Here is a 19570-nt window from a genome sequence, read left to right on the forward strand (position 1 = left end):
TCAAATTCCGCTTTTGTCTTTTAGTTTTCTTTTCTTCATCTAATAAAATTCAAAACTGCGAAGACAATCGAGTGGCAAAGACGCTATACTTTCTAATACGGTGCGTTTGATGTCTTTCTCAATTCCTAGTTAGCCAATCCCAATCGCGCTTTCTCTAGGCGTTTTTATAGCCGTTGGGGTTGAGCTTTGTTTTTCCAAAGTGACCGTTGATGATCAGCGGTAGTGATGCTAAAACTTCCCGCCATTTCTCGATATCTCAGAATTGCACGGACTTCATCAATTTCGTTGCCATCCTACATTTCTCTATCCGTTTTCAAAAGCCCTCACTTGAAATCCACCCAACGCTTCTTGAGTTTGTCGAAATTTGCCAAATCTAGTGCTCCTTCTCCCAAAGCTTTGCTCTCTGATCTTCTAAAGAACCGGAGATTAGAAGAAGCTCGGGAAGCTTTCGATAACATCCCTTGCCCCAGTGTTTACTTGTTCACAATGATGATCATGGGTTATGCGCGAAACCATCGGTTGGATGATGCCCTGAAACTGTTCTATGAAATGCCCATTAAAGATACGGTTTGTTGGAATTCAATGATAAAAGGATGTTTGGATTGTGGGAATTTAAGTAAGGCTAAAGAGATTTTTGATGGTATGCCCGGAAAGAACGTTATTTCTTGGACAACAATTATTAATGGGTTGATGCTGTTTGGTGATGTTGAAAAAGCTGAGCTTTTGTTTCATGAGATGCCCACAAGGGATGTTGCCACATGGAATTCAATGATTTATGGGTATTGTAGTAATGGTAGAGTGGAAGATGCTATCAATCTGTTTGAGGTTATGCCTCATAAGAATGTAATTTCTTGGACTTCGATGATTGGTGGGCTTGATCAGAATGGGAAGAGTGATGAAGCTTTGTTTCTGTTTGAGCAGATGATTGGTTCTGGTTTTGAGCCCACTTCTACTACATTAGTAAGTGTATTGACAGCTTGTGCAAATTTGTTGGCTTTATATTTAGGTGTCCAGATTCATGGTCGGATTTTGAAGTTAGGATACTGCTTTGACGAGTTTTTGTCTGCTTCACTTATAACATTTTACGCAAACTGCAAACAAATCAAGAATGCATGTAAGGTTTTTGAGGAGATGTTGAATAAAAATGTGGTGGTGTGGACAGCTCTTCTGACAGGATATTGTTTGAATTGTAAACATGAAAATGCATTGAAGGTTTTGGGGCACATGATAACAGTGGGTGTCCTTCCAAACCAGTCTTCTTTCACTAGTGCTTTAAATGCATGTTGTGGACTAGAGGCTCTTGATAGAGGTAGAGAAATCCATTCACCAGCTATTAAGCTAGGTTTGGAAACTGATGTCTTTGTGGGGAATTCTCTTATTGTCATGTATAGTAAATGTGGAAGTATAAATGATGCAGTTGAGGCATTTAAGAGGACAGATAAGAAGAATATAGTCTCATGGAACTCAGTTATTGTGGGATGTGCACAACATGGGTGTGGGATGTGGGCTTTGGTCCTCTTTAACCGAATGATACGTGTTGGTATCAATCCAGATGAAATCACATTCACTGGCTTGCTTTCTGCATGTAGCCATTCTGGGATGTTACAGAAAGGAAGAAGTTTTTTCAAAGTTTTCAGTCAAAATAAATTAGTTGAGTTGAAGCTTGAACACTATGCTTGTATGGTTGATATCTTAGGCCGATGTGGAAAGTTGGAAGAAGCTGAGGACTTAATTAGAAACATGCCTCTGAAACCAAATTCAATGATATGGCTTGCTTTGCTTAGCAGTTGTAGGGTGCATCCTAATTTAGATGTAGCTGAAAGAGCTGCAAAAAGAATTTTTGATCTAGAACCACACTGTAGCGCTGCTTATGTTTTGTTATCTAATATATATGCTTCTGCAAGTAGATGGACTGATGTCTCCAAAATACGAAGGAGGATGAAACATAGTGGAATTGTAAAAGAACCAGGTTCCAGTTGGGTCGTTCTAAAAGGATTGAGGCATGAGTTTCTTTCTGGAGATAGGACTCACCCACTTAGTGAGTCAATATATAAGAAACTGGACTGGTTGGGGGGGAAGTTGAAGGAGTTTGGGTATGTTCCTGATCAACAGTCTGTTCTGCATGATGTGGAGGCTGAACAAAAGGAAGAGATGCTGTCTTACCATAGTGAGAGGCTTGCTATTGGGTTTTGCTTAATTAGTAGTGTAGAGGGGAGTACAATAACAGTGATGAAGAATCTTCGTGTTTGTGGGGATTGCCACTCTGCCATCAAGATTATAGCAGAGATTGTTGGGCGCGAGATCGTTGTAAGAGATTCAAGCCGCTTTCATCATTTCAAAAAAGGAATTTGTTCTTGTGGGGATTATTGGTAATTCACGTTGAGGGAAATAAGAGGATATTTTTAGAGGGATTATATGGTTAAAATGACTATAGGTAACTGAGTTTTGGTATCTTTGCATGATTGGTAAAAGCAAGAAGCTTAGAGATGTTCTAGAATATAGGGTTTTTCATACGGAAACCAAGTGAGTGGCCATGCAGTGGATTTAAACAGCAGCTGAAATTGATGAGCTTTCTGGGTTAGTATGGAGAATTTGCTCACTTCAAGCACAGAAAAATCAAGTACTGAGAGAGGTGATATGGTAAAAGGTGCACTGTGAGTTCACAGTTTTCATTTAAACTAGCTATCTATTATGAAGAAGCAGAAGTTAAATTTTCATAAGAATAAATAAATGAAGCTTAGAACACTAGATTGGAGAGAAGCAACAAAATGAGACCTGAGAATATATAACATGGAAAATTATTCAGAAAATATACCTTAAAAATTAACGTCTCTCAGGGAACTGCATTCAAAAATAATTTCTTGTTTTATCACCTCACACAAACACAAATATTTACGGTATTTGATAATTTGATCGGTGCTGTTGTGGGGTTGAAATCTTGCCCGCCTTGATTTGGAATACGGTGTCAACATGAGTAACGAATTGACACTGAAAATATTGGCCTCTTAAATACTCCATGGAAAAACAGTCTGGTTAGAGGCATGCAGAAGCATTCCTTTCCACCAAAAAAAATAAAAAAATGAAAAAATTTGATGTAAGAGAAGAGAGTTAGTGCTCATTGGCCTCCTTTTGACACAAATAATAAGATATTGTTTTTCCAATAATAGGATAGTAGGGGGCTATTTTGGTTCATATTTTTAAAGTAATAAGCTCATGCTGGTGGATTACAAAATACAAATACAAAAAAGAAAAAGGACATCATACATTCCATTTAGACCCTCTATGGTCTATAATAATTGCATATTTTTCTTTACCACGATTTTGAAATTTCATAATCTATCAAAACAAATTCATGACTTTTTAACGGTAAAAGGTTGGGGAAAGTTGAATATTAATATTTTATAATTGAATAATATTGTGAAAAAAAAATCTTGCTCTCTAAATGTTAAAATTACTCTTAAAAAAAAGGGAGAAATTGAAGGTTAATAATGTTTTTTTTTTTCAGACAGACTTTATTTATTTATTTATTTTTGACTTTGGGACTTCTCTTCTATCCTAAAAGAGTTAAGAAAGAATAATTCCCTCACACCCCTTCATATTTTCTTCTTTTTCTCCCAAAAATAAAGCTTATCATATATAATATCAAATCATCAATCAATGATGATGTTTGGGGAATTGTATCTGACAGAAGACTTGGTGATGGATATTCTGTTGACGTTGCCGGTGATAGATGTGGTGAGATTGAAGAGCGTGTGCAAGTCATTGTATTCCTTAATCAACAGCTCCGATTTCATCACCAACCACTTCCTGTGCCATTGCTATTCCCACATACTGGAATTGGAGCTCGCATACTTTCTTACAATAATGATACACTCGGAAGAGTAGGAGTAGGAGTAAGACTAAGACTTATCCACACCCACAACGTTTACTGCTTTTGTTGTTGTGACGGTGTCCTATTTGTTATGCTTTTCGGATCGAAGTTTAGCCTTGTGGAACCCTGCAACTGGAGATATCAAGGCTATATATCTCAATTCCCAAGTTATGATCATTATGCTTCTTCTTATCCACCTGATGATCTGGCCTTAGCTGTGACTAAATTATGGATGTGGATTTGATTCCAAAACTAATGAGTACAGGCCCTTCTTCGTTCTCAGCGACAGGGAGTTGTTTACCATGGAGATTTGAGATCTACAGCTACAAAAAGAAAATTGGTTTGACATCAGCAATGAGGTGATTCTAACCACCCTTTTTTCCTTATGATCTTATTCCTACTTGTATTTTTCCTCATTATGATCTCCACTACTGTCCTTGTCCCTTGCTTCTCTATGAATCCCTTGTCCTTGTTGTTAATAAAGATGGACATGGACATACCGATGATAGAACAAGAAGTTGTTTTGATATATGGGTGAATACGGCAATGAATATTCATGGATTAAGCTATTTACTATTGGACCCCTTCACGGCATTCAACATGTCTTGGATTTTGGAATGAAACCAAGATATTTCTAGTGATTGGACAGCTGTTGATTGTCAGCTGATTCTGTATGATACTTTTACCCAACAAGCATTCAATTTTTTTAAAACCATTCCATGCATATCAAGGATAACATTTCACCAACCAATTTTATTTCCAATTGTCGATGGATCAAAGAAAACAAATATCAAAAAAGGGATTCGAGTTCGAGTTTTTCCAATTGAGATTATTAAGAGGAACCAAAAGAAAAATATGAAGACCATAAATGATGACAATGGCAAACACTTGGGGTTTTTTTGGGCTAGTGACACATAAAAATGTGTAGCAGAGTCTAAAGTCAATTATGTGACACCCTGTCCGTAACTCCCTCCCTTACTGCCTTACCCAATCTCTCTGTCATTGACAAGCTTTACCTCTTTAGTCTTTCCCTGTATTTCATCAAGTTACTATTATTAAGAGTGTGGTCATTTATTTATTCATGTCATTCTTAGTTTGACACATTAAAATCTCATCGTTTCGAATTAATCTCATCGTTTTGAATTAACCATATCATTCTGACAACTGAGCTCATTTTTCATTTTGTATTTGGATCAAAGAAAACAAAAATCAACAAACAAGTTTTGAGTTTTTCCAATTGAGATTATAAGAACCCAAAAGAAAAGGTTGAAGACTTAAGAGAAATGATGGCAATGGCAACTACTTTGTTGCGCTGAATGGCTTTCCCTGGTACTCCCACAACCCCTACCTGGCCCCTCAGGTAACACTCAATTCTTTGCCAACAAGTATACATGACAAAACAACATGTCCTAAAAGGATTGGGGCATGAATTTATATTTGGAAACAGATCTCACCCACTTTGCACTACAACGTATAAAATACAGGACCAGTTGGGCAAGAAGTAGAGGAATATGGGCATTTTCCTGATCAAAAGTTTGCCCTGCATCAAAGCAGAGGCTGAAACGAGATTGTCTAGCTGTTATGAAATTGAATAATAAAGAAATCAAACAAAGATACAGTATCAATGATATTGATGAGTATGGTTAACTTTTAAATTAAAAGTATAAAAATCTGGCTACAAATCGTCATAATGCCAATCAAAAGCACGCTACAAAACAAAACAATTTAAGACACAAAACTCATTCATCCTCTTGGCTGCGCAACCGAGCAAGTTTGTTAGTAACAACAATGTCAAGCTGGGCGGCTCTCTCCACAATATCCTTCCTCTTTCTTGTTGAGACATTGTGTGCAATCTCAGCACAGTAGGTCCTGATTACCAAAAAGAGAAGGAAAAAGAAGAGTCAATGAACAAGCCCGGACCAAGATAAGCAATTCAACAAAACATAAAACAATGAATTGACTTTCAACTCACCTATTATGCATCATTAGGAGTTCCAACTCGTTGACATTGTTCACAACAAATTTCTTGAATCCATTAGGAAGAAAATGGCGAGTTTTTTTGTCAGTACCATACCCAATGTTGGGCATCAGAGTGCATCCCTTGAACTTTCTTCTAACACGACTATCAATACCCTTGGGCCTGCGCCAGTTTTCCTGTCAAATATATATCTTCAGTTAAAATACAAAAAAAAAAAGAAAAAACGAAACTCACGTAACTGGGAACCATAGAAAGAAAGATAGGATTCACCAATCAGTCTCAAATTGGTAGTGTTTTGCAAGAATTAAAATACAACCAAAAAAAAAAAAATATATATATATATATGTACTGTAAATGTATGCAGGGAAATAGTAACAGAAAGCCTATGAGTTAAACAAAAGCTCCCCGTGTCGCAAGATCTGCATCAGATTTTATCTATGCCCTTAAAAACGAAATGTCCAGATACAAAATGAATAAGTCTGGACATTAGATACCATGGGCAAAATATAATTAGCTTTACAACCAACAAGAAAGATCTAAAACGACCTAAATTAGCCTTAAAAAAAATTTAAATAAATACTGCAACCTCAGCCGAAAGATGGTGATAATTCAAATAATAATCATGGGTTGATCAGAAATGATGAAAACTTGCATCACAGATTGCAAAAAGATCGAACGGAAAAATAAAAATTTTAAAAAATAAATTAGAAGAAGTAATTTAGTGTAAATATGCAACAGAGATCAGATGGTAGTGCATGTTAATTTTCATCATTCAAATGCAGAGCTTTTGGGTACTAATCCTCATATCATGTTGCATATCTAACTAAAACATTGGACTTGACAAGAGAAAACAAGTTAAAAACTATATTACTTTAAAAAGCCATTTTAAAAACAAAAACTAGGGGAAAGTACTACAAAAAAATAAATTACTGACTGAGATCAGATAGTCGATCATTGACATACACCATATTACATCAAAGATGTAAGTAAGACTGGGCGTCAAAAGCTATCATCATATCTCACTTCATTCCAAATGAATCAACTTAACTATGAAAATACTCCAACAAAATTATATCAACGAAATTAGAAGAAAAAAGAAAAAGGGATGGATCAGATAAAAATGTCAATCACCACCTTGCAACAATAGTTTGCAAATAAGACTGGGGCGACAAAACCTATCATCATTTCCCTTTTCCAATATAGAAAACCAAAAATAAAAAATAAAAAAAGGACTATGACAGAAAGTTGAAGAAAATTTTCGCTTTGTTTGCTCAAAACCCGCCATTATCAGTATAACACAAACTCCAATATAATGTTACCAAGCAATATTTGTAATATGAAAATCAAAAATCGCAGTGTTTATACCTTTACAGAGATCTTGCGGTCACTCTGTGGCCTCTTGAACTTCTTCACCCTCTTCTTCACAATCTTCTTCGACAGCAACGGTACAGCCATTTTCGCTTACCTTCTTCAATATTAATCAAAAAATGAGAATATTAGTTAGAATCAACCGGAAGAAATGAGACATACCAACAGAACCAAAACCCTAGAGGCGGCTCTTTCAAACGCATAGATTCCAAGAGATATTAGGGCTTACCAGTGAACGCCTAGGGTTTGTGATACGCCGAGCTTTTGTGGCGTTGCTTTGAGATTTTATAAGCGAGAGATTGCTAGGGTTTTTGAAATGCATTACCTTTTTAACTTTGAAATGACTGGTATACCCTTCATTAAGATAATAGTAAGCTCACTTTTCTTCTTAATTTTTGGTGACATATTTTTCCAACCCGCTATTATTAATTTATCATCAGCCAAATTATAAATTTAAATTTTTCTCTGTGTTTTGTATTAAATAATAGTTACAATATAAAAAATTAAATAAATTAGAAAATACATTCTTTTATAGAATTTTCAATAAGTGTTTAAAACTCAATTTAATTCAAAATATTATCAATAGGAAGGTTATCAATCAAGTTTGTTCCTATTCTGCATCCAAAAAAATAAATAAATATTAATATTGAGTGATATAAAGACCAAATTTTTTATTTTTTGGTTCACGAAAATTTGATTACTAAAATAATATGGTAAAATAAATATATAAACAAATACAAGGGCCCAAACATAGGAGACAAAGTCATACTCGCAACATTCGCTTTCAACCCAATATATCATGACCATGAAGAGAGCCCAGGTAGCTTGCACGACCCACTTCGACACCTTCCTTTTTTTTTTGAATAAGCCCACTTCGAAACTTGGAGGGGCCCAAAAAAACAGTTCATAAAATAAGTTTTTTTTATAGAATTATTTTTTGGAAACTTTTTTTCAAATTAACTAATTTGTCGTAAACTCTTAAAAGTTCATGAATTTTTACAATTATATATGTAACATGAAGTAACACACCTTAAGAATGATACTCCCATTATATTAACATTATTAATGTCTAAACAAAAAAGACTACTAGATAAATTTTTTAAAATACAAGACTATTAATATGACCGATCTAGAATTCATTCTGTAATCTCCATTAAGCAAACCTTGTCATAAGAACAGGCATCTAAAGGGCTGTAAATGCTACTATGTAACTCAAACGAGTTGGGAAAGGAGGGTATAACATCAACCCACTCTTTGTCAATCATCTCAACATGTGAACTTTGCTTTGGGATTGCAAAGAATTTTAGTTCATTGATCTTTTTTGTCAACTTCTTCATAAAGTTCATCGAGTATACCATGTTAAAATTTTCCTCCGAAACAGTATCTTTGAAGATTTGCATCCCAATATCCGCTTTGCATGATTCCACAAATCCAAGAAGTATTGAGTTCAAGCCAACAAATCTCTGACTGGTGCTGCATATCTGCAAGCAGGTAACAAATCCACTTTGAGAACAACATACTCAGAAAACCAAATCTAAACACTATTTAATCTACAATTAACAACAAATTTTAGAACTCTCGAAAGTATTGTGTCTTGCTGGTTGATCAAACTCGTATATCTATTTCTTCTCATAACAAAGTTCCATTACAATTTGCGATAACTGCTTGCCAAAAAGCCAAGGGCCCAAGACTACTATTATTTCCTGTTGCATTTCATCTAGACAAGGCAACAGAAGGCCACATGTTTGGGTAACCTTCCTATATAAGTCTATATCCACATTAAAGCTAGCCAGATGAAGAAGGATTTGATCCCAGTCTTTCCGGTATGAACCTAGAAACTCAGTCTTAACTATAGAGCAATATAAAGCAATATGTCTAACCTCAAGATACTCCACACCCATTTGACTTAGATTCTCTAGAATATCGTGTGATGAAAGCAAGCTAATAACTCCTCCAGATCCAACAGGTGATTGGAGTATTTCCCAAGGTGATTTCATCAAAATCTTATGCTTTTTGTCATCATCCAATGAATTGCTAACAACTGGAAGTTTCTCTTCTTCCAAGAACCGGACCTGTAATAGGTTAGGAATATAATAAACAAGTTAGATAACCCAACTATAGAAAACATGAATTCTTTGTAGTATTTGAGGCTCAACATATGACAATAAGTCATTGCAATGTAAAGAACAAGGAGAGATATATTTCATGGTATTACAAACAGTTTCACAATGTACATATCAAATGGGCCGAAGGGTACAATCATGCAACCTCAAGAATCTTATACCATTTGCCGCTTAAAAAATGAATCTTGCACTAGTTAGATAATCAAACTCAGAAAACATGAATTCTTAGGGACATGCGGGGTTTGATATATGACAAGCAGATATTATTTGCATGTGAAAGACAAGCAGAAGGATATATTTCACAACATATATTACCAAACCTTCCAAAGCAATTAAAGGGTCAATGATTGCACTTTCAAACTTCATACTTTACCTCATTAAATTGAAGGACATGCACATTATAATTGAAGACATGTTGATCATTAAATTCAAGACTCAGTACTAATCAAACTTAAAGATTACGAAAGTGAAACATTTCTTTAAATTTCCATGTAGACATCATTATCTTTGCTACAATCACAAAGCAAAATTTTGCAGAGTTATAAAAGCCAAAACACAAAAACAAGGATCAACTCAGACATTAGTACCAGAACCAATAGTTGGGCATTGACTGTCAGTGTTCCAAATAACTTACAATGGGCAAACACAGCAGAAATCCATGACAAAAAAATATGAACACTCCAGTAATAGTTCGATGCCATATATATACATATTATATATAACTATGAGAGAGAAACTATTCATGTGATGCCATAAATGCAAACCTTATCGAAGTCAAAAGCAAAGTAATCGTTGCTTCAGAAGAATGATGTTAAAGATTGGACTATAGAGAAATACTATTTATGTGATGCCATAAATTCAAACCTTTTCAGGGTCAAAACCAAAGTGATCATTGTTTGAGAATAATGTGGTCAAAGATTGGACTTCACGAGCTGAGCAAACCAAAATCAGAGGCACTGATTCTCGGGCGTCCATCTGCAATGGACACAATTTCATTAGTCCATCTATTAAATTGTTCTAAACAATGGACCCTGTGTCCAACAACCCAAAGTAATAATAATAATAATAAAAGGGAACTATCCTACCAGTTTCCATGCCATTTGCACTCTAACCTATTAGATACTTATCTTAGCAGAAAATCAAGGACTGCTCAACTATGATTCTCCCAGTGAAAGGGAGCATAATATATGCTTAAATAAGCAACCAACAATTCAGATATAAAAAAGTGGTATTAGTTGCAGCCAGATCTTCAATTGAACACAAACTGGTTGCAAATATGACAAAAACAAATGACAAGTTAAAAATACGGATTCCTGTCATAGAGAATAGAGGAAACCAAAATAGACTTCTCAACTGGAAAATAAAAGATAATTTTCACCTTTATAAATCTCTGATCGTCAGCAAGTAACATATATGGTGAATTCGCAGTGCTTTGGGATTCGACAAGATCAAGGTCACCACCCCATCCTTGCTTGTCACTGTCATTTACAACTAAAACAATGGCAACTTTGCCTTCTGATGTGAGATGGAGTCCCTTCTCGTGCAAATGAAAATGCACCGCCAGCTTCTCTCTACTTGCACCAGAAGTGAAGCAGTCCTCTGATATACTCAATGTACTACTTGTTTGCTTGGTTTTTATGGAACCAACCAAGTCAGTTATATTCCATCTAATTCAAGAAATCAGACGTAAAAGTTTTCATAAACCTGGCAATGTAGCGGATAAAACATAAAAGCAACAGAAGTTGATGTATACCACATCCTAGAGAAAATCTACTGAAATAACTATATATATAAAGATCTAAGCAAACCAGACTCTTAATGATATGTCTTCAAATAAAACAAACATACAAACAAGTGAACCAATTACACATGCAATGAACATGCTGAAACTACTTTTTAACCTCAAAAACATTTATTGGATTTCTTCGTGATCATAACAACTAAAATGTGTGGCTACCCAAAAACTTTCAGTAAAATTAGATCATAAAACTCTTAAAATCTTTCAGACTTGAACGACTGACACTGAAATTTTAACACTCCAGTTTTGGGGAAAAATAATTTTTATTTTATTCAAATTAAATTCACCTTTTAGAGGACATCTCAATATCTTGCAGCACCTGTTGAAGCAATTTTGAATTCATACCAACAATCTGATCAGCAAGTAAGCTGCGCTGTGATTTCTCTCCAAATCTTAACCCATGAAACACGTGCTTTTGCTCAATTTCACATAACTTCTTTTTTGCAGCTATGAGGCGCTTTTGGAACTTCTTCCGTTCTTTCCATTCCTGAAACGTACCAAAATTTGAACGATCAAATGCTACATGGCACCTAGTTCACTAGTATACTTTCTTTCTAAGGAAGCAATGACATAATAAACTACCGTATAACCGATGATAGTAAATGTACTTCTACTTTTCGTGGGAATTTGTATTATGGCCTACACTATGGTACAAAATTAGCATCAATATCAATAGCCTTCCCATAAGCTTTGATTACTATTACAGTAGACATGAGGTAAGTTTAACTTCTACCTCTATGCATAGCTTTTCTTCCACTCTCTTTGATTACAATTTAGCCTTTGGTTTTAAGCTCTTACAATGATTTTTTGGATTTCTTCTCCTGGTGTGCATCTTCTCCACATTTTCCTTCTAATTATTTAGATTTTAATATGTAAATTATATCTATCCGTCCATCCATTCATCTATCTGTCCATCCATCTCTAATTATACGTATGGATATATATATATATATATATATATACAAAAAGGAATTATTCCAACAGAAACTCACTTGCCATATTCCTAATATTAAACGTCCATAGGAAGAAAGAGTTCCTATTGTCAAAGAAATTAAAAATGTCATAGGCAATGCAGCTTATGCACTATCTCACTGGAAAACATGATCCAACTATACTTACATCACTAAGCAAGAGAGTAGACACATCCTATAATCATGTTATTACACAACAAATGTGAAGCCACTTATATTGAAAGCAAATCAACAAAGGCAAACAAAATCCTTTCTAAAACAGATATATAGCTATAAAAGAACTAACTGGATTCCAAAACTTTGAACAATGATTCAAGCTTATTATCATGGACATGGTGTATATATATATATATATATATATACAGTTATTCATAGAAATTGGTATCAAACTACAATATTTGACTGAAAAATCAGTAAAGGATAAAGAGAGAGTATGCCTCACAAGCTGATGCCTTTCTTTCTTGGACCTATCATCAAAGCGTAAATTTAATTCAAGGAGTCCCTTTGGAGGTGTGATGTGCATTTCTCTTTTCTTCAGATCAACATCTGGAACAATTGCTTCAACAAATGGTATCCACACCAGATGTTCGGATACTCTTGCTCCCTCTGACTTTTGCTTTTCAGTTGCATCAATAATGTATATTGAGTCAAGCATAACATGTAAAAGATCACTTGCTCCGCTGTTAAAAACATTGACCACAGTGCCTACTAGTTCACCAGTTTCCTGAGAAAAGAGACACAACCAATCCCATTAAAAGCTCAGCTAACAAGAAAAGAGAAGAAATTTGTTAAGAAAAACTCTCTAAACTATTAATAAAATTAGACAACTATTGTATAGTAAATGACATAATAATTAACACTAGTCATGGCGTAAAAACTGAAAACAATTAAAAAAGTCAAGAACAAAATAGGAAATTACAAAAATAATGAGATAGAGATAACTTCTTCACAAGCAGACTATAGAAATGAAATATTGCAGCATAGAAAACACACACAAGCTTTATTTTTTGTATAAAGAATTAAGTTTCTCAGAAAAGTCAAAGAAATCAGAATGATAAACACAAACCTTGAGGTAAACTCTCATGCCAACAAGATCACGAGTATAAAATTCCCCTTCCTCCAACTCCGGCCTTTCTTCTTCTCTCACAAGCAAAGTTGATCCAATAAGCAGCTTTGCCTGCACATATTTTACAATTCATAAATATAGGCACACAATTTAATGATACATAAACACGACTGCATGAACATGTGCTACCAATTTTCAACATTTTCAGTGAGGGAGGAATGTATCAAGGTTAGAACAAGCATGATCACCAATAAACTATTATATGAATGTTGGTTAATTTGATCTCAACAACTGGTTAAGCTCATTTTAGTATCCATGTTCTAACCAGATAACAAAGTAAAAGCTAGATAACATTCCCATACAAGGCAATCCTGTGTCTTTATTGCAAATTCAACATTATCAATAAACTTTTTAATTAAAGAGGGAAAACGGGGAGAAAAAAAAAAAAAAAAAAAGAAAAAGGATAATATTGATAGCTTACCTGGTCCACCGAATCAATTCCCCTGAATTTTAGTATCCAACTTTTCTGACCAGGGTGTCCTCTTCCCTCCACTAGCTCCACTTCTTGAATCATTTCTCTGCCTGAAACTTGTTGTTTCAGCCATCTTCTTCCAGCCTAATGAACAAACATCAAAATTAGAGTATATATTATCCAACAATAACTACCAAGTCAAGGGTGACACTTCAAAAATATCTTACTCATTTTACCTTGGAAAACCGCAATTCAGGAAAATCAGTGCTGGGTTTCACACGAACCTCCCCATGGAGTCCATGCACATTCGATACATATCCAACTTCAATGGATCCTGACTCAATCTCAGCAGCTTCTACATGCTCTTGAGTAGCTGAAGTAGCCAGGTACAAAATCAAATTTAACACATTGCACATTCAAAAGGATTTTAAATTCCTCAATGAATCCAAATATAAATATTTGTAGTTGTCCATCATTTTGGCAAATATTTAGGTAAAGAATCCAAATATAATAAGACATCCCCATGAACAACAACAATTGCTTAATTGCCTAACAAGCAAAATGACGAAACAATATCATTTCCTAAGTTTTCTAAAGTATTAAAAAATAAATAAAAATTTAAATTAAATTAAAGCTGACATTGACCAAACCCATTAATAGAAAAAGCTCAAAAACTGTAAACAAACTTGAAAAAAATAATAATAATAAAATTAAGAAAACAGAAGCTACCAGTGCTCTGCAGAGGAGGGACTGGGAGAGAAAGGCGGTGATTATGCAGACGATAAAAGGGAAACTGAGCAGGTGCAGAAGCTGAGACCTTACGACTGGGTCGACTCCGAGATGGAGGTGCGAGTGAACGAGAAGCGGGTAGTGGAGTAACTGGATGGAGTGGGTTCGAATAGCAGAGTATAGAAGCTCTCTGCATGTTTTTGCTCTGCCACGAGCACAAAGCCAATAACCCAAGATTTTATTAGAAGAAGATATGCTTTCTCTCAATTTCTTGGCTTTGCGCAGATACTTGGATACTTTCGGAACAAAAACAAATTTACAAGCACGGGATTTTCATTTTCATTTTACCAAAAAAAAAAAGCACGGGATTTTCATTTTTCAGACCATATTTTTTTTATATAATCAATTACAAAATTTATAATTGCTTACCGAAAGTCACAAAATTTATAATCCTTTTCGTTAGTTGTTGTGCCTTATTAGCATTTTCCTTTTCTAATAGGGCTTAGTAGCAATTTTTATTTATTTATTTATTTATTTTGGTTGGGATTTGCCGATTTGAAGTAATTGATTTTTAAGAAATATTATTACTTTAAACATTTTAATTTTTCATTGAAAATATTATATATTATTCATTGTCAACCTTTTTTTTATTATAATTTTGATAGATTGAAGTAGAATAACACTTCTTTTTTAATTTTGCTGTAGTAGAAAAATAAAATGCTAACGTACCGCGAAATATTTGGCTTATGTCACATCTCTTCACTTATTTTCTTTATAATTTTATTGACATTATGCTATAACATTTTACTAATTAATATTAATTTCATACCTTTTTTTGTTTTTAATATTAATTTAATATCATTTCATTACCACAGTAATATTTTACACTCTATTCTTAAACTATAGAAATTACTCACATTATGCAAGTCATGTATTTTTATTTATTTTTACATTAATTTAATGAAATTGACCACATATAATCCATGTAATTTTGTATGAGAATGATGTTATTATGCTTTATTCTATTTTATGCACCATATGGCTAAATTTGGTCAGATTCCAATGTGAAAGTTGCTCTTTTTTTATTTTTTCCTTTTTGTGGGGATGTGTAGTAGTGATAATCATATGCGATTTGACTAAAAAAATACAAAAATAATAGTAAGCTTTTTAATTATTTCTTTCATGTATTTTTCCTTCTGTAATAGAATTTTTTTTTTCTTTTTTTTTTTGGTGATTATACTATTAATGTAGAAACAAAGCTTGTTGCTTCATCATTCATGTAAATAGATCAACGTGCAACAAAATGTAGGCTTTGTTTGATAAATTTCTACTTATTTAAGTGTTTTTTTGAATAAAATAATTTTCATTGATTTTGGATAGAATCAAAAATATTTTTTAAAAATTATTCAAATATTTTTTAGAACAACTTTTTAATGTCAAAAATTGTTTTTGATTTTTCAAAAATTATGCCAAATTTTTTATAAAAAAAACAAATAAACAAACAAAATGAAATTATTTCTTTTTTAAAGTGTAATTCTGTATGTAGCAACTTTTTTCATTAATGATTGTCTAATTATTAGAATTCAGTGCAAATTAACAGAGTATTATCACATTCGTTTTATCAACGTAAATTGGTTCTTTCTTTTCAGTCGAGGTAAATTGGTTTTTTTTTTTTAATTATATTGTTTTGCGTAAAAAGAAAGCAGGAACATAAAAGCGCATCAAAATATTAAAACGACTATGCTTTTTTTAATTTTCAATTATCCAGCCAATAAATGTACAAAAAAATAATAATAATAAAATGTGCTATACAAATTTATTTGAAAAAAAAAAAAAGGGAAAGCAAAAAGCCCAACCATCTTTTTTGGTAACGAAAAAAAAAAAAAACCAACCATCTAATAATGCATTCCTTTGGCTTTTAGCATTTTTCAATTTGATCCGACAATAAAGCAGCTCACTGAGATGGTCAAAAAAATTCCAACGATCTAATAATGCATTCCTTTGGCTTTTAGCATTTTTCAATTTGATCCGACAATAAAGCAGCTCACTGAGATGGTCAAAAAAATTCAGAATTTATAAATATTTTTCAACCATGTTATGAGAATTTATAACCAGTATCTATTTCTGATACTGACGGTTAAAAAAAAAAAATGTATATTTGTTTAATAAATAAATATTATTTTAACTTTGATTATGTTTTATATTTAATTAGCTGGCTCGGAGGTATTACGGCAAAACGTGATGACAGATTACAGAAAGTGGAGAATGTCCATATAATGGATTGATTATCCATCGCTTCAATTCTACTTCTTTGAAAAAAAAAAATTTGGTACATCTTTCTCATGCAAATTTTGGACCATGTCCCTATTAAACTTAGATTAATATTAGACCATCAGTCAAAAGCAAGACCTTTTAGATTTTTGAAAATCTGGATAAGAACAAGTATATGTAAGGATGTGGTGGGTGTAGTGTGGATGGATACTGGTTCCAGAGATCGTGTGGTCTCGGTAAGATACAAAATACATAACACATCTCTAACTCTAAAGAAATAGAACACAAATGTTTTTGGATCTTATCAATCAATGATGAATAAGCTTGAAGAAAAGATCCAGTAGCTTCAAGGTCTAGTTCAGTCCGAAGAGGTCCTAATTGAAGAGAAGAAAACTCAATGGAAGTTGAATGAATGGAGAAAAAAAAAAGGGAAATTCTCTAGAGACAAAAGTCCAGAGAGCTTTGGCTCACTGCATCAGATAAAATTCTAAATTCTTCCATGCAATGACAATTGCCAATAAAAGGAAATTATTTATCCCAACTAGGAAAGATGGCAGCAAAACTTGGAAGGTGTCTAGAGATGAGATTGACTCTTTGCTAATTGATAAATTCACAAGATTCTTTAAAGCGAAGGAGATTAGGAGATGTGAAAGTCTTTGTGAGTTCATCCCTTGTTGTGTTTTCATAGAAAAAAATGCTAGTTTTGAAGCCATCCTAGGAGAGTGTGAAATATGGAATGTGGTAAAAAGCATGCATCCCATCAAAGCCCTTGGTTCCGATGAAATGTCAGTTTTATTCTTTCCAAAATATTGGAATATAGTAGGGATAATATATTTAATATGATGCAGAATGTTTTCCGATTTGGAATCCTACAAAGGGATATAAATCGTTTCTTCGTAGTGCTGATTCTTAAAGTGAATGGGTTTTCTAAGTTTAAACATCTTTAGGCAATTAGTCTGTGCAATACGAATTATAAAATTATATTAAAAATTATAGCCGATAAAATCAAGCCTCTTTTGAAGAAGCTTATTTCCCCTGACCAATCAGTATTTGTTCCTAGATGATGGATTAGGTAAATGTCATTTTAGCCACTGAAGTGGTGCATTCTATGAAACATAAAAAAGTTCTGAGGGGTACTATAGGAATCAAAGTTGATATGCAAAAAGCTTATGACAAGGTGGATTGAGTAGTAATTACCAGAATCCTAATCTTGTTCGAGTTTTCAGACAAAATTTGTCAAGCTAGTTTCACATTGCATCTCCTTGGTATTTATAAAACTTCTACTGAATATAAGCATTTTTGGAAAAATTTCAATGGATAGAGGGTTTGGTCAAGGAAACCCTTTGTCTCTATTTCTCTTCATACTCACGACGGAGCTCTTTTCTAAAATGCTTCATAAATAAGAGAGCAATAAGAAATTCAATGGGGGTGAAGCTAGGCTGTTTATCTCCATCTATCTCTCATCTATTATTCAGGGATGAAATTCTTATTTTCTACAGAGCCAATGTAGGAAAAAAGGATTTGATTTGCTAGCCCGTAGGCATTAGATGGGAAGCGGCGGGCTAGAGTGATCTTTTCTCTTTTCTTAAATGCCTAGTCAACCCAGTAGAAGTTCTCACAGTCCCATCACCTTAGAGAATTAGTGGTGGATCATAAACAAAATGATTCGTGAAGGAAAAGACATGAGTGTTGATCTCTCATCATGGATTGTAATGGACAGATTAAAAAAGTTGGTTGATCCTAAAAAGTGTGGGGGGAAGGATAGCCAATCGCACCTGGACTTTAATGAGTTAGAATCTCTCAATTGGAGCTGGCCTCCCTTAGGAACCATCAAACTAAATTCCGATGCCGCTTTGAGAAACTTAGGAAGTCACTTGGCTGTGGTAGCTGCATATTCATGCCTTTAAATCGGAAGTTTCAATTAATGAAGTGGCTGAACTTGAAGCTATCTAAAAGGCCATGCATTTGGCTCCCATGTTCGGATGGTTTAATGTGCAAATTGAATCAGATGCCCTCATAGTGATTTAAGCCTTAAATAAGAGAAACGAGCCACTTCATTTGGCTATAGACCTTTTCTTTAATAACATCCTTTTCTATCTTTCCAAATTTGTAAACTTTAACTTTTGTTTGGATCCCTAAAAAGACAAATAGACTGGCTCACATTGTTTGCCAGTGGATGATGAGTCATTATATCAATGGGCCTGTAATTTAAATTGCCTCTTATCCTTTTTTGTTGATTATATGACTAAAAAAAGTGTACTAAAAAAATTTCTTGAATCTAGATTTATTTGTTTTGTCTATCTTTTTGGTTTCAATAAATCTTCAATTTCAAAAAATAATAATAATAATAATAATTCTTAATTTTTCCAAAAACTCAATTTTAATAGTATAATATAACAACATCGGAATATCTATTAGAATATCCAAGCAAACGACCAACCCGAAGACGAGAACAATAAAAAAATAAAATAGGGATTAAAATTTCAAAGTACGGATGCCGAAATTAATAGCGAATGAAAGACAGAAAGAGAAGGAAGCGATGGTGACCGTTGGATGAGGATGATCCACTCCACGCCAATTGTTTTCACACGCTTCTGCTGCGTCATCTAGTCGACCCCTACTTTATTTTGATGTTGAAAAGCTCTCGTCCTGGGTCCACTCAAATAGATTGATGGATGACAACTTTTATTTTTTTTGAATTTTTATTTTCTTTATTGATTTTTTTTTCTAAATATATATTCAAATTATTATTCTTAAAATTTATAGATAGTCTTTAAAAACTATATTATTATTTTTTAAGCAAAAAAATCAATTACACATTATTAACTTCGAAATTTGAAAATGAAACTTTAAAAAAAAAAAAAAAAAAAGAAACCCACATTTTAAAAATTTTACCAAAAGAGTTTATTTTTAATAAGTTTCC

At 33.6% G+C, this 19570-nt stretch overlaps 3 protein-coding genes and 3 non-coding genes across 6 annotated transcripts; 1 reads left to right on the forward strand and 5 right to left on the reverse strand.

Moving 5' to 3' along the window:
- The first annotated feature begins 82 nt into the window (after positions 1 to 82).
- Positions 83 to 5343, forward strand: LOC107412999 (pentatricopeptide repeat-containing protein At5g46460, mitochondrial). The gene has a single exon (XM_016020846.4). The coding sequence runs from the start codon at positions 226 to 228 to the stop codon at positions 2371 to 2373; it is 2148 nt and encodes a 715-aa protein (XP_015876332.3). The 5' UTR covers positions 83 to 225; the 3' UTR covers positions 2374 to 5343.
- A 142-nt stretch (positions 5344 to 5485) lies between these two features.
- Positions 5486 to 7569, reverse strand: LOC107412873 (large ribosomal subunit protein eL32z). Its single transcript, XM_016020700.4, has 4 exons — positions 7447 to 7569; positions 7215 to 7317; positions 5844 to 6025; positions 5486 to 5740 (listed from the first exon to the last, which is right to left on the reverse strand). Exons 2-4 carry the CDS (start codon positions 7302 to 7304, stop codon positions 5611 to 5613), a joined length of 402 nt encoding a protein of 133 aa, XP_015876186.1. The 5' UTR covers positions 7305 to 7317; positions 7447 to 7569; the 3' UTR covers positions 5486 to 5610.
- LOC112490316 (small nucleolar RNA Z196/R39/R59 family) lies at positions 6430 to 6514 on the reverse strand. Its single transcript, XR_003054569.1, has one exon. It is a non-coding gene; the product is annotated as a small nucleolar RNA Z196/R39/R59 family (small nucleolar RNA).
- LOC112490337 (small nucleolar RNA U31b) lies at positions 6786 to 6869 on the reverse strand. The gene has a single exon (XR_003054587.1). It is a non-coding gene; the product is annotated as a small nucleolar RNA U31b (small nucleolar RNA).
- On the reverse strand, positions 6957 to 7038 carry LOC112490335 (small nucleolar RNA U31b). The gene has a single exon (XR_003054585.1). It is a non-coding gene; the product is annotated as a small nucleolar RNA U31b (small nucleolar RNA).
- Positions 7570 to 8247: 678 nt separating the features above from the next.
- LOC107412831 (uncharacterized) lies at positions 8248 to 14745 on the reverse strand. The gene is made up of 10 exons (XM_016020651.4): positions 14377 to 14745; positions 13884 to 14020; positions 13657 to 13791; positions 13176 to 13286; positions 12552 to 12833; positions 11426 to 11625; positions 10719 to 11007; positions 10205 to 10315; positions 9098 to 9289; positions 8248 to 8698 (listed from the first exon to the last, which is right to left on the reverse strand). Exons 1-10 carry the CDS (start codon positions 14570 to 14572, stop codon positions 8354 to 8356), a joined length of 1998 nt encoding a protein of 665 aa, XP_015876137.3. The 5' UTR covers positions 14573 to 14745; the 3' UTR covers positions 8248 to 8353.
- Positions 14746 to 19570: the final 4825 nt, after the last annotated feature.

The sequence above is a fragment of the Ziziphus jujuba genome, chromosome 1 (genome assembly GCF_031755915.1).
Source record: "Ziziphus jujuba cultivar Dongzao chromosome 1, ASM3175591v1".
Taxonomy (NCBI): Eukaryota; Viridiplantae; Streptophyta; class Magnoliopsida; order Rosales; family Rhamnaceae; genus Ziziphus; species Ziziphus jujuba.